The sequence below is a fragment of the Enhydra lutris genome, unplaced genomic scaffold, assembly GCF_002288905.1.
Source record: "Enhydra lutris kenyoni isolate GAN:26980312 unplaced genomic scaffold, ASM228890v2 scaffoldscaffold3, whole genome shotgun sequence".
In the NCBI taxonomy this organism is placed as follows: Eukaryota; Metazoa; Chordata; class Mammalia; order Carnivora; family Mustelidae; genus Enhydra; species Enhydra lutris.
Window position 1 is genome coordinate 50805311 of NW_019154087.1, and position 15548 is coordinate 50820858.

The window sequence follows — 15548 nt, forward strand, 5'->3', positions numbered from 1 at the left end:
AATATAATGTAGATTTTCTGTCTTCACTTGTGGAAACACAGAATAGATGAATCCAACGTGATCCCCCATTTTCTTCTTTGCCAATTATAGGAAATGACTCAAAAGTCGATGGGCTAGTCAATTTTGAGAAGCTAAGGATGATTGCAAAAGAAATTCGTCATGTTGGCCGTATGGCTTCCGTTAACATGGACCCTGCCCTCATGTTCAGGACTCGGTGAGTGTGTAAAGTTAAGCAGCACATGTGGGATTAGAGAAGTTTGGGTTTAGTGCTTCCTGATAAAGGAGAAATTTTCATGTATTTGTATTTGTAGCATGGTAGAAATTGTATTAGGTCGTGCCCAGAATCCCCCTGGAGCTCCAATTTGAAATAAATGTCTTATTCTGCATCTGGTACGCTTCTTAGTAAAAACAGCTTGTCTGCAGAAATTTTTCATTTGACACGAGGAGAACTCCCAATTTGTGGAGCTAAAACTCATAATTGATAGCATGAACAAAAATATGTAAAGAACCCAAACAATATTGTTTCAATATCTATACAATGGATTTAGTTGTCAATACAGTCAAAAATGGTTAATCCAGTGAAGGAGAGGAGTTTTTAGAACAAAAATTTTAAATATATCTGTCTTTTGAGCCAGAAGAATATTGCCAGTACAGTTGCGTGTGTGAGGTGATTATGCAGTTTAATGTTTGTGAGCTTCTAGTACTGCTTACCCAGAAGTCTAGTCCTTTCTTTCTGAGCTTGTGATCTTTCTGTCTCTCTTTCTACACCCATGCTTCAACCTCCATGGCTCTCACTTACAGGAAGAAGAAATGGAGGAGTTTGGGGTAAGTGGTGGAGACCTTGCAAACCCACACACGATTCTTATTCTGCTCATTGCATTGTTTTCTTACCTGCTGTATTTTCTGGTGCTTTGCATTTTTTCTTAACCCTCTTGCTCTAGCAGAATTTCAGCTGGCAAACTGACTTCAAGTTTAATCTGTTGGGGCTTTTGCTTTTGAGGTCATAATCCATGACAGCCATGAAAGAATTGATGATGGTTTTGGGGAACTGTAGGCCAGGCATACTTCGGAACTTTCAAAAAGATTTTATTTTAATATAATTTGTGTGCTTTGAAATGGAGAAAGCCTAATGCGGGGGTTACGGGAGGAAGAACGTTAAAAGGAAAAACTGTGCAATTTAAATACTATTGCACAGATATTTAATTAAATATGTATAATATAAAAAGTGCCCCTGTGTGTTAAAACTAAATTTTTATAGCTCAACTAACTACTATTTTCATTCTATAAACCAATACTTTTTAAACATAATCTTAACAATTCATATACTAGTTTCTATATATATATATATATATATATGTTTATATTTGCATGATCATTTTATTAACAAATTGACCCATGTTACTTTAAAAACTCATTACATTTAACTCAAGGACTAAGGAAACAATAGTGAGTAGTGTGGCTAACTTTATTTAAATTGATGTAAGACCTCCTCTTTAAGAGAAGTAAATGTAATGTAAATCTGTAAATCTCAAAGATTTTAACTGTGTATTGCATGAGCTTTTATATATAGCTTTTTTATATATAGCTTTTATATATAATCATTATTATTTGCTGGCTTCTGTGAAAGAACTGCCTTGAATGCTGTATAGATGAGAAAAGCAGAATTTCCTAGTTGGACTAGAACCAGGTGCCAAGCAAATATATGTTTGTATGTGTGTGTGTATGATTTTTTTGACTTAAAAAACATTTTAATCTGTATTAGCCTATATTTCTCTGTAACAGTTTACTTACCAGAATGAGGCATGTGATCTTTTGAACGTAAAATACTTACATAAGTCTTGGCATGTTTCAAATAGCAGCTGTAATCCCGTGCTAGAGTGAGCTGCATACCTGCCTTTTCATCTTCCAGGTCTCTCAGCCAGGGTAGTACAAATGCAACAGTGCTAGACGTTGCTCAGACAGGTGGTCATAAAAAGCGGGTACGTCGTAGTTCCTTCCTCAATGCCAAAAAGCTCTATGAAGATGCCCAAATGGCTCGAAAAGTAAAGCAGTACCTGTCCAATTTGGAGCTAGAAATGGATGAGGAGAGTCTTCAGACGTTATCACTGCAGTGTGAGCCAGCAACCAACACATGTGAGTTTTTCCCAAAGTGGCTGCAGAATCTGACTGAAGTGCAAATTCCTGTGCAGTGGGATGGGTCGTGACAAATAGGGCCTCAGCGCAGAGGGGTAATTAGCATCCCCGGGACAAACCAGCCTTTCCCTTGAATGCTGCTGTTGATACCGTGCCGTACTGTCCTGGGCTGGACCTTGTGTCTTGACCAGGTTAGTGTCAGAAGGGTGACATCAGAGACTGACATGGTGCCTGCTGTTTTGGTTGCATTCCTTTTTCTCACAAAGATGCTTCCAGACTGAAGGGCAGCCTGAGAGGGGTGAGGGGCCTACCTTGTCGGGGGTCCTGTCCTGAGGCGTGCGGGCTGCCTTTTAGACTCTCAGCCTGGACAGCAGCCAGCACTGAGTTCACCTGCCACATCCAGCAGTAACTCTGCTGCACCACTAGCCCAGCTCAGCCTAAGGTGCTGCTCCACAGCCTTTAAAAATCTAGCCAGGCTGGAAGTGGGGACAGCTTTCCGTTTACTTGCATCTGCATTTTTGTGAGATAGAGGCATTTTTACTTAGGACACTTTTGGGTCTTTTATGGGCAGGTCTGAAGACCTTTTTATAAAGACTTTAAATGTTAAATGACTGGAGAGGATCCAGGTTATTAGATTTTCCCAGGACGCTATGAAAACATGGTGTGTTAGGGTGAAGAGTTTGTTCTCTGGAGTCAGATTGGTTTGAGTTCAAATTCTGTTTGTTCTGCAAAATAGTGGTGTCACCTTGGGCAAATTATTTGAGCTGCCTAATCCTTAGCTTCTTTATGTGTAAAATGGAGGAAGTATATCTAAGTCACTGAGTTGTTTCAGCTATTAATATATTACATATAAAGAATTTCATTGCCTTACTAAATTGGTTTGCCTTCTATATGCCAAGGAAGTATATACTCAGCATAATATTCCAGCAGTATTAGTTGCTACTAGCTATTATAGATCATTCTTCCCAAAGGAGAGAGAATTTGGTAGTAACAAGCTTACAGTTATTACCATTTATTAAATAAAAACTAAGCTCATGTATGTCAAGGAATTTTGGACTCCATTTTGAAAAGTAATTCCCAACAATTTTCCAGTTGTAGCTTTTATCATTTATTCATGCTCTTTCTATACATACACAAGACATATTGGACTCCACATACTTTTCTATTTTTATCTTAATGTGGTAGTATTTAGTAGTATAATCATCATTTGAGAGCTAGTTTCATAAAGTATCTTTGTCCTGTCATGCCTTTATGATTTTCTGTAGCTGAGTTCTCTCCCACCCCCATTTCTGTCTCTTATATAGACAGTAGGAAAAAAGATAAGAGATACATTTCAGTGTTGTAAAGTGTAGAAGATACTCATGCAGTTCTAAACTTGTGTATGGTTACTAACCTCTGAAATTTGTTGTTCTGTTTTCAAACCAAACAATGAACAGTGCCTAAGAATCCTGGTGACAAAAAGCCTGTCAAATCTGAGACCTCCCCAGTGGCTCCAAGGGCAGGGTCGCAGCAGAAAGCACAAGTCCAAGCACAGCCCCAGCAGCCACAGCCCCAGCATAAAATCAACCAAGGACTGCAGGTTCCTGCTGTGTCCCTTTATCCTTCACGAAAGAAAGTACCCGTAAAGGATCTCCCACCTTTTGGTAGGTGATTAAAACTATATCTTCTTTTGAGGCTATTCAGTGTCATGTTTTCCAGATTAGGAAAAAACCCTTACCTTGAATAACTCTGTATCTCTGAGTGTTACCTCTTAATAAAACATTAGTGTTCACCAAGTGAAACTTTACTTTTGCTGGTGGAAGGGACTCTGTAAGTTAAAGAGTTTTTCATTTAATCATGCTCATTTGTCATGGGGGGGATGGGAAAATTTTGCTTTTATTAATTTCTGATGAGAACAAAAGTTGCTTTGTCCATATACATTATTTAAACTAGTTTGGCCTTATGATCAATGAATTGCTAGAATATTTAGCAGAATATTTAGGCAGAATATTTTTAAGTGAAATGAGTTGTCTGGACATGAATTCTTTTTTGTTGAATCACTGATTCTTGTAACTTGAGAGGGAAATACAGTTAATTCCTGAACATTAAGGGGCCAAACAAATCATGCTTCATCTTTCCCATTAAAATATAAGTTTAGTCCCTTTATGTAAATGCTACAACAGAATTATATTTCATAAAGTGTATGGGTTCTTTTTCATACATATATGTAAAAAGAAACAATAAAAGGGAAGAAATTTAAGAAAAAACTTAGAGTTTACTTAGATAAAATAGGTACATGGTCACTGATGCAGTTCCTGCCCAATGACAACCTATTCTTATGAGGTGAGCAAGAGTCTTTTTTTTTTTTTTTTTTAAAGATTTTATTTATTTATTTGTCAGAGAGAGAGAGAGGGAGAGAGAGCAAGCACAGGCAGACAGAATGGCAGGCAGAGGCAGAAGCAGGCTCCCTGATGAGCAAGGAGCCCGATGTGGGACTCGATCCCAGGACGCTGGGATCATGACCTGAGCCGAAGGCAGCTGCTTAACCAACTGAGCCACCCAGGCGTCCTGAGCAAGAGTCTTAAAGTAGGTCCTTCATAATCTGTCTTTGGCCCTTTCTTCCTGATCAGCAAGTATGCCATTTGTTGAATTTGGGGAGGAGTGACAAAAGAATACCTTTACTTGACATTTCCCCTTTGAAATTTTGTATTGCTCTCCCTGTCACAAACCGAGTTACATGTTTATTTGTCCACAATCTTATTGATATTTCTGTATTCCTAAATCCCTTGCAACCGGACTTCTATTTCCTCTTTTACACTGAATTTCTTATATGGGAGTTTATCAGTCTTTCTTTTAGCTAAATATAGCCTATTGGCCAAATGTGTAGGTGTGCTTGAGTATAAAGCACTTTTTGAGTCTGTGTATAATGCCGGCCTTGGAATTCTTTCCCAAATCAAAACTATTTATTCATACAGTTTTAGTGTAGCTAACATTTTTGTGCATCTTGGTTATATTAGCATCTATACATGTAAATAAAATATTGCTTTAAAAGTGGCTTTAAAAAACTGTATTAAAACAAGATCAAATGTTTACATGAGGTGAAATGAAGGATTGAATCTTTGTTAAATTTTACTGCCTCCTTAATAGATTCTGTTAAGTCTAAGAACATTAGGACTAGCATTGATCAAGGGAGTGTCAAGCTATTATGCCTTTCCAAGTATCTCTTTGTTGTTTAAAATAAGGTAATTGAGAGTGCCTCATAGGAATATTAGAGGCTTTGTAAAATATTTTAATGTCTCTTATTTCTAAAAATAAATTTTTGGGAAGAAAATCACCTCATATTGGCATATGTAATCTTTTTCCTTCTACACTCACCTTACTTGATCCTGCACTTGGCACCAGACACTCCTCTGATTTCTGTGACACGGGGCACTTTCGTGTGTCTCCTTCTACCTTCTCTTTCACCTACTTATTTGATCAAATATTAACTGTGTGGAGTTCCTTAGAATGTTCTTAATTCACTTTTCTTACTGCTTTTGTTTAGGTCTTGGCTCATTAGTTCTCTCCCATTATTCCCACTTCTCCTGAGCTCACATATCCAGCAGTACCAAAATACCTGTTTGAGTTCACCAAAATACTCAGACTTGAATTCTAATAATAAATATTCTTAGCTGTATCACTTTCATCCTAAATTCTAATATTTTCAAATTGTGTTTGTTTTTCTCTTCATTATTTAATATATTGTTGAATAAAGATGGTGATTAAGATTTAGAATCTAGAGTAAAATACCAAAAACAGTCTATTTCTAGCTCTCCAGCAGATAGCAATCAGAAACCACATTACAGGTATCTTGTGCCTTCTGCAAGCTTACTGTTTACACCATGGTAAGTACAAAACTGTTGAGGTGATAAATACATTGAAACTGAATCTAATGTTAAATCTTACAAAAAGATTTTAGTTATTAATATTATTTCTTTTTTGTCTTGAAAATACATATTTCTTTTATAGGCATAAACTCTCCACAAGCTTTAAAGAAAATTCTTTCTTTGTCTGAAGAAGGAAGTCTGGAGCGTCATAAAAAACAAGCAGAAGATACTATATCAAATGCGTCTTCACAGCTTTCTTCTCCTCCCACTTCTCCACAAAGTTCTCCAAGGAAAGGTAGAACTGAATTACTTACTGTTTTCCTAAATAGTGATCTATAACACTTCAGCTACAATAAATGCCAGAGTTATATATTCCAACATTTTTGATATTAGATATTAGAGTCCTTTAAAATGATCTACTATGTAATGTCCAAGGGAGCTTTTTCCCCCTCATTTTATAAATTTAGAAGAAGTTTGGTGTTTTTTAATATTATATTTCTAGTAAGTAGTGTTAAACTGTACAAGGCCTTTTAAAACATACATTTAAGATTTTTATTGATTGTAAGTATGGAAGTAATTCTTTTTATGCCAAAAGTTGTTCTAACCAAATATGATTATATAACAATAATTATAGTGTAGAGGGCTTTAAACACATAAGAAAAACTAGTATCTTCCTGATTTATTTTTTCATCGTATTAACACGGGTCTTGATTATCTTTTTTTTGGTCACTATTTTAAAAGAGATTAAATTTTAGGCCAACTCTCTCCGTTACGTTGATGTTTTCTGAGATTACAATAAGTCACTTTCTGCTGCATAACCCCCGAGTTACTCTCTCCTCCTACCCTGTAACTGAATGGGGGGAAGTCAGTCAGAAAATGGCCGAGACAGTTTTCTCTGGAGGAAGGCCAAAAAGATTAATAAATTATTTCACTGACATGACAAATACCTTTTCAGCTTTGCTTTTTAGAAATTTCAGACGTCTGTGCATTTTGTGTGGGTATCAGTCTCTACTGTCCTTGTTCAATGGATACATCTAAATTCTTTTCTCATCCTGTTGTTAGGTGGCAGTGGCAATCAGCTGAGATCTTTTGGCTCCGGGCAGCTGGACTTAACCAGTTCCTCCTCTTCTCTTGGAAGTGAGAACAGTAACAAGAATAACAATGCACCACGGACCTATGGGATAGGTGGGGTTAATAGAACCAAAAACTGGGTGGGAAAGAGAGGAATTTTCTCATTATTAGTTAAGGAAAGTGGGAGAATTCCTCTAAATGTCAAGTGCTCCATCTGAGTGATGATTTTTCTTGAGATGTTTTTCAGCAAAGGCTTTAAATCTTGTCTGTCAGAACTTCCAGTGTGGTTTATAAAAAGACTTCTCATAGATGAACACATTAAACCTTATCAAGACCTGTGCAACCTTTAAAAAATAAATCAGGAATTACCAAGCTACTGAAAGGATGGGAAGTACTATTTAGAGAGTAAATTAGCAGCATTTAGGTGTTCTAGATTTAATTGTATTAAGTAAGTGGCACTGAAAAATTCACATTGCATCCATATAATCATATAAAACTAGCATTTTAAGGTAACATGAGATCTATAGTAATGTTTAATTTTTTTCATTAAAAATATCAAGACAAGTACCTCTTCCTTTGTGACTTTCAAGGTTATTTTTAGCAACAAAGGAGAGTTAAGGGTCCTTTGGGCCAAAAAATGTCCTTTGGGACATCTGTTTAGACATTGTGATGATCTAGGGAGAAAAATGGAGATTTTGCACATTATATTCTTCAAAACAATTGGCTTTTATGTGATTCATCTAATATATTAATACTGAAAAACCAAATTTTTTTTTTGCAAACCAAAGAGGTTTTCTTCAGGTATTATTCTTATATGTCACCTTAAAATTCTATTACAGATACTTCCAGTTGAATTACTCCAAAGTTCAGAAAATTTATAACTTCATTGAAGGTTACTGACTTTGCAGTTTGAAAAAAAAAAAAAACTTTTAAATTTGATCATAGGTATTCCTCAGTTTCTTTTATATAGACAAATAGTAGTGTAATTTATACTTAAAGGAGCTAAGAATGGTCAAGTAGTGCCCTGATTTCTGCAACATTTCCTGGCTCACGTCACACTGTTTCTCTTTTTTCTTCCTTAATCTTCCAAGAAGTATGTTAAAATTTCATTTGAGTAGAAGTTTACCTTATCTCGGTCGTAGTCTCCACAAGTCAAGTGTCCCCCCCCCCACACACACACACTTCAATGGTGCTATCTTTGACCTACATTTTGGTTTTGCTTCTGTTTAGTAGACTTCAGTTTTATGTTGTAAACCCACAGTGTCTAACCGATATGGTTGTATTTCCCATGCAGGCTACACGTTGGCTCCCAGTGGTACTGTGGATAATTTTTCAGATTCTGGTCACAGTGAAATTTCTTCCCGATCCAGTATTGTCAGTAACTCTTCCTTTGACTCCGTGCACGATGAGCGGCGCCAGAGGCATTCTGTCAGCATCGTGGAAACAAACCTCGGTGTGGGCAGGATGGAAAGGCGGACGCTGATTGAACCAGATCAGTACAGCTTAGGGTAGGCAGCTTTTCTTTCGTGTTCTTGTACATTTCTTCTTCTTCCATCCTTTAAAAATGGGTCCTTTACTCCTGATGTAAATATCTATTATTTTACAAAGTGCCTAAGAAATGCTCTCCCATCCCAGTTCTAATTTTCACAGTTTCTAGATTACTAAATGCCATGCTATTTTTGTTGTACACAAAGCCTTTCAATTTAGGTTTATTCTTTTTTTTTTTTTTTTTTTTTTTTAAGATTTATTTGACAGAGATCACAGAAAGAGAGAGGAGGAAGCAGGCTCCCTGCTGAGCAGAGTCCCAATGCAGGGCTCGATCCCAGGACCCTGGGATCATGACCTGAGCTGAAGGCAGAGGCTTTAACCCACTGAGCCACCCAGACGCCCCCAAATTAGGTTTATTCTTTATTGGAAGACCATCGTTCTGTGCTAAAGACAGGGTGGCTTTAGGACGTATCCCAGATCCTTCGTAGAAGCTGCCTCCCTGAAGTCCGAGTGTGTTGAGCCAGGCTTTAACCTCATAGGAAAGTGTTCCTTTATTATAAGCAGGTGGTTCTTTTCCCACCGGATTTAATTTTTGGTAATGACAAGGTGAGCAAACTGGACATAGCATCCTCTTCCTAGGATGAAAAAAGCCACCTTTCTAGGGGGAAGAAAAGGTACTTTGGTTTTATATCCTAGGTTTCGTAATTAACAATCTTGCACTTTTTCTTCCTTTTTATTTCTTTCGACCACTTAGGTCCTATGCACCAATATCTGAGAGCCGAGGCTTATATGCTACAGCTACAGTAATTTCTTCTCCAAGCACAGAGGAACTTTCCCAAGACCAAGGGGACCGTGCTTCACTTGATGCTGCCGACAGCGGCCGTGGGAGCTGGACGTCATGCTCCAGCGGCTCACATGATAACATACAGACCATCCAGCACCAGAGAAGCTGGGAGACACTTCCATTCGGGCACACTCACTTTGATTATTCAGGGGATCCTGCAGGGTTATGGGCCTCAAGCAGCCATATGGACCAAATTATGTTTTCCGATCATAGCACAAAGTACAACAGGCAAAGTCAAAGTAGAGAGAGTCTTGAACAAGCCCAATCCCGGGCAAGCTGGGCATCTTCCACAGGATACTGGGGAGAAGACTCAGAAGGTGACACAGGCACGATCAAGCGAAGGGGTGGGAAAGATGTTTCCATTGAGGCTGAAAGCAGCAGCATGACCTCTGTGACCACAGAAGAAACCAAACCTGTTCCCATGCCGGCCCACATTGCTGTGACATCGAGTACCACAAAGGGACTCATTGGTAAGCTCATTAGAGAGCTCTGTCAAATCTAACTTGTTTCCAAAGTAAAGTTATGTGTACATGCTTCTTTTCCTCATTTTGCCCCACCCGTTGTTGTATAGAGCTTCTGAATTAGTGGTGTGTTCAGGATTTTGAAATGAAGAGTAGTTAAGAGCCCAGGTTCTGTGGTCAGGTACATACAGATCTATTCCAACATTCTAAACATTCAGTAAGTTCTGGCAATCAAGATCAGCAGATTATCATTATGGATATTCTCTTGTCCTTTAAGCCAAAATTATGAGGAAGGATGCCCATTCTTTCCAAAGGATTTTCTTTCCTTGAACCTGTTTTAAATGTTTTATTATTCTATATTTTTCCCTCGAATTGTATTTAGAAATTTACACTTTGCATATATAAATCTTCCACTAAGTTTGGTTATGCAGACTAATTGGGCGCTAAGCAAATCCTCTCTGCATGCTGTAGAACAAGGGAGAGTGCACTGAGAGAGAACATGACGCAGAAGAGCCTTGGCCTAGGGATCTGGCAGGTTGGGGTTTGAATCCCTGTTTGCACTGTACTAAGTTTGTGACATTCTGAAAAATTGAGTCTGTGAAGTTCAAGAAAATAAAACTTTTTATTTACTTGCCTTTACAGGTCTTGTGTTCTAGGTCATGAACATTAATAAACGGATTTTAAGAGAAATACATACCGTATAAAGTTTTTAAAATTTGCATCTTTTTTGGTACTACTTTTCCAAATTTAGTTCTCTATTTTTCAAAGTGAGGTCCAAGACCTGAAAGTAACCTAAGATTGGTTTTCTGCCTGACAAGGGTAATGCTGGGTGAGTGCCCAGCAAAGATGGACTAGCCTACCTTGACCTTGGAAATGGGAAAGAAGGAAGGAAGGAAACATTCACCAGGCACTACTAACATATTCCGGGCATAGTACTTGGTACCTTTCCTGTTTTCTCTTTGCTTAACCTTTCCAATAAACCCAAGGGTTAGGTGTTAGTTAACCTATGACTATTTTGTAGTTAAATACAGGGTTTCAAAGATTCTGCTTTAAGATAACAGATTGCTTAGTTGCTTCTCTCACTGATCATTTCACCACATAGAGATAACCATGGTGAATATTTGGTCCGGTTAATACCCGTTCCCTCGCCTACCATATCCCCCACCGCTATCTCATACCACACAAGATCACATGTGATTCCACTGTGTTGTCCGCTGTCTCAGTAATTACTTGTACAAGTCATAAACATCAGGGGCATGAACTGTTCTTCCACAAAATGTTTAATGGTTGGTACCCTGTCTTTACCACAGTGCGGAAGGAGGGCAGGTATCGAGAGCCCCCACCCACCCCTCCTGGCTACATTGGAATCCCCATCACTGACTTTCCAGAAGGCCATTCCCATCCAGCCAGGAAACCTCCAGACTACAACGTGGCACTTCAGAGATCTCGGATGGTCGCCCGACCCACGGACACAACCGGGCCTTCGCCGGTCCCGCAGGCGCATGGGCACCCAGCCAGCGGCAGGCCCGTGAGCAAACCGCAATGGCATAAACCCAACGAGTGTGACCCGCGCCTTGCCCCGTATCAGTCTCCAGGGTTTTCCACCGAGGAGGATGGTACTTATGCATTCTTAAAACCGTAATGTTAGCTGTGGTCCTTATGCCGCCTGCTGTAAGCTTTCCAAGGCACTGGCTTTCTTACTGCACAAAGAACAGTTTACATTGAGAGGTCCAAATTTAGGGTCAAAGCTTTCAAGTGTTTGGGGGTTTTTGTTTGTTTATAAATGTCTTAAGAAATACCAGAGATTGCAGAGGGGAGCACTTGTCATGAAGTGTGTACATGACGAGATTTCTTTACTGACAGTCAAGAGTTCTCTGTGGAAATGATATATTTGGGCTTTTAATGAGTTCAGATGAAGTCCAATGAACAGACGTTCTCTATAAGGTTTTTGTCTTCCATCGACCTACCTGATCATGCTGGAACGAGGATGACCAAGATCATCACCTCCCGTTATTTTTTTAAGTTTAACTTATTTTATGCAAATAATCATTCTGGAAAAAGACAAAAGACAAAAAAAAATTAATCCTAGTCCTACCACTTGCAGCTGACCATTATTTCCATTTTGTTATATATCAAACATATATATATGTTTTCTAGACTTTAAACAGTATACACTCACGTGTAAAGTCACATGCTGCTATTACATAATTTTCAATAAATTTAATCAAGAATGTTCCTATTCTATATTGTGTATATATATTTAAAGATATGTATTTTTTTAAAGTCTATTATTAATCATTGCTTAGGTGAGTTATACTAAAGAAATAGCCACAGTATTTTTATTTAACCGATCAGTGAATGTGTTCTCTCCAGCACAAGAAATGACTCGCTTGCTCACTGATGGCTTCTTTCTCTCTTTCCTGGTTATGTTTGCAGAAGATGAACAAGTATCTGCTGTTTGAGGCACAGGCTTTTTCTGGATCCAGAGTTAGCCACCTTTAAAAGGAGAGCACAAGAAGACGTCCCTAGCAGCGGAGCCTTGGAACTCACATTCTGAGGCCGGTGGACCAGTTTGCCTCCTTCCCTGCCTTAAAAGCAGCATGGGGCTTCTTCTCCCCTTCTTCCTTTCCCCTTTGCATGTGAAATACTGTGAAGAAATTGCCCTGGCACTTTTCAGACTTTGTTGCTTGAAATGCACAGTGCAGCAATCTTCGAGCTCCCACTGTTGCTGCCTGCCACATCACACAGTATCATTCCCAATTCCAAGATCATCACAACAAGATGATTCACTCTGGCTGTACTTCTCAATGCCTGGAAGGATTTTTTTAAAACTTCCTTTTAGATTTCAATCCAGTCCTAGCACTTGGTCTCATTGGGATAATGAGAAAAGCTAGCCATTGAACTACTTGGGGCCTTTAACCCATTAAGGAAGACAAAGAAAAACAATGAAATCCTTTGAGTACAGTGCTTTGTCCACTTGTTTACAATGTCCTTTTTTTTTTTTTTTAAAGAAATGGATTTAAAGATTGTGTTCAGAGAGTAAATGTTATATCCATTTAATGATTACAGTATTATTTTGAACCTTTGAGTAGGGTTGCCAGCCTGGGTTTCTGAAAAACCAAATATGCCGGACAGGGTGTGGTCTCAGCAAGAAGAGGGAAGACCTGGCTTGCGACCCTGTCTTCCTGTGTCCTTCTGGCCTCACCCATGAAGTGCCCTATCCTGGAAGTATAAGATGTTAGCCAATTACTTAGATACCGAGACACCTCATCCACTCCTTCCCCAGTGGGTGGGGTTCTTCTGTAAAACTGTTTGCACATGGCCAGGGGAGGGAAATGGGACTCTTGTGTCCTGTGTCTGAGCCTTATGGAGTGCAGGACGGTGTCATGTGAGGGCGTGTCCTGCTCCATTGAGATGGATGGCAAACCCCATTGTTTTAAGTTATGTTTCTTTGATTTCTGTTAACTTAGTTCTAGGGATTTTGTTGTTGTTCGTTTTTAAAGAGAAACGTTCATAACTGGATAGCATTGCAGTGAAAGCAGCTTGGGATATTGGAGCTGATGCCGGCTGTTCATACTGCTCTTTCAAGACAGCCTCCCTTCAATGAGTTGGCATTAGGGAATAAACAAGCCTTTACCATGATAAAAGAACAAAAGATCACCAACCTGATGAGATATGCCAGCCTTTGCAAGGCCGGTTAGTCACCAAGGACTAACCTGTAAGTGGCTTTATGGACGCAGATAGAGAAGGCCTACGTGTAGCAACCACCTGCTCACAGCTGCTATTAACCCTATAATGACTGAAATGACCCCTCCACTCTATTTTTGTGTTGTTTTTGCACAGACTCCGGAAAAGTGAAGGCTGCCAATCCGAGTAGTACTCAAATGTGAGGAACTGCTGGTCTTGGATTTTTTTTCCATTAAATTCAGCTGATCATATTGATCAGTAGATAAACGTAAATAGCTTCAAATTTTAAAAAGTCAAATTGCAGTGTTTTTTCACTGTATCAACTGATGTCAGTGCTTTATTTAATAAATCTCTTCTGTATCATGGCATTTGTCTACTTGCTTATATATTACATTGTCAATTATGCATTTGTAATTTTACATGTAATATGCATCATTTGCCAGTTTTCTTATATAGGCTATGGACCTCATGTGCAGATAGAAAGACAGAAATCTAGCTCTACCACAAGTTGCACAAATGTTATCTAAGCATTAAGTAATTGTAGAACATAGGACTGCTAATCTCAGTTCGCTCTGTGATGTCAAGTGCAGAATGTACAATTAACTGGTGATTTCCTCATACTTTTGATACTACTTGTACCTGTATGTCTTTTAGAAAGACATTGGTGGAGTCTGTATCCCTTTTGTATTTTTAATACAATAATTGTACATATTGGTTATATTTTTGTTGAAGATGGTAGAAATGTACTATGTTTATGCTTCTACATCCAGTTTGTACAAGCTGGAAAATAAATAAATATAACATAAAGCCTTGTCTACATCCTTAAGGAATCGTGCATGCTTATTATTGAAGTGTATTAAGGTTCTTTGGTCTCACTGCAGGAGCAAGTTCTCAGGAGGCCAAGGAGATTTAGCCCATTTAGCATAAAAACTGACCAATGGCCTATTCTTTTAGGTAGCTTTCTGTTGATTCAGAGAAATTAATTTCACAAACCCAACTATGTTCAGAATTCAGTGAAAAATAATGATGATCACTCTATATTTACAGAGCTTTTGTCTCTTCTCAACCCTTTTCCAATAAAAATCTCTGTGGGACATAACATTTTAATTCCCAGTATACATACTGAGGACCTCAGAGAACTTAAACTGTCCTTCAAGATCATGACCACTAGGTTAAAGGTACAATTTAGCTAATGATTTCAGACTTTGAATGAGTACATAAAATATTATTGTTACATCTAAGTTCTGTTGTTTGGTAAGTTGAATAATATTTCAACCTATCAGAAGGGCATTATACTTAAAAAGGTAAAAATCAGTTAAGCAGCAGCGAACCTATTTAAGCACACTAGAAATCAAGAACTCGTTTCTTATCCTCAAGCAGGCATAAATAAAAGCAGTATCTACCACTCACTGAGAAGCCTCAGAAATTGGAGTGGAAACATATGGGGGCACATGTGCAAAATGTGAGAAAACATGAGAAAGTCTAAAAAGGAGTCAGGAGTTTAGTCCTGATACTAACGTGGCCACTGGCCAAACCTAAAAATCTTTCTGAGGCATTTGTGCTATCATGGTGAGTACATTTTGAAACTCTCTGTGAAAATAATTGGAGAATTAAAACCAATTGCTTCAACCACACCTTCTTTTAAAAATGAAGGTATGGGGGTGCCTGGGTGGCTCAGTGGGTTAAAGCCTCTGCCTTCAGCTCGGGTCATGATCTCGGGGTCCTGGGATCGAGCCCCACGTCGGGCTCTCTGCTCAGCAGGGAGCCTGCTTCTCTCTCTCTCTCTGCCTGCCTCTCTGCCTACTTGTGATCTCTCTCTCTCTGTCAAATAAATAAAATCTTTAAAAAGAAAAAAGAAAGGACTGTGCCTTAAAGAAAAAAAAGAAAAAAAAATGAAGGTATGGTGTGTACATGTGTTACGCGTTTGCCTCCATCTTCTCACTATAAAACCCATTACTCGGGGCCCCGGGTGGCTCAGATGGTTAAGTGTCTGCCTGCAGCTCAGGTCATGATCCCAGG

At 38.7% G+C, this 15548-nt stretch overlaps 1 protein-coding gene across 4 annotated transcripts in view; it reads left to right on the top strand.

Annotated features, from left to right (window-relative positions):
* The window catches only part of LOC111155074 (Rap guanine nucleotide exchange factor 2), a 239101-nt gene extending 224760 nt beyond the window's left edge, over positions 1 to 14341 (top strand). For 2 of the 4 annotated variants that reach the window (XM_022515113.1, XM_022515131.1), the window contains 10 exons: positions 91 to 214; positions 802 to 825; positions 1910 to 2133; positions 3570 to 3776; positions 6121 to 6273; positions 7041 to 7115; positions 8344 to 8557; positions 9292 to 9851; positions 11153 to 11458; positions 12279 to 14341. In XM_022515113.1, coding sequence (XP_022370821.1) covers positions 91 to 214; positions 802 to 825; positions 1910 to 2133; positions 3570 to 3776; positions 6121 to 6273; positions 7041 to 7115; positions 8344 to 8557; positions 9292 to 9851; positions 11153 to 11458; positions 12279 to 12304 — 1913 coding nt within the window. In that variant the 3' untranslated portion in view covers positions 12305 to 14341. Of the gene's footprint in view, positions 1 to 90; positions 215 to 801; positions 826 to 1909; positions 2134 to 3569; positions 3777 to 6120; positions 6274 to 7040; positions 7164 to 8343; positions 8558 to 9291; positions 9852 to 11152; positions 11459 to 12278 lie in introns of all 4 variants that reach the window. The other 2 variants (XM_022515123.1, XM_022515138.1) reach the window with 2 other exon arrangements.
* The last annotated feature ends 1207 nt before the right edge of the window (positions 14342 to 15548 follow it).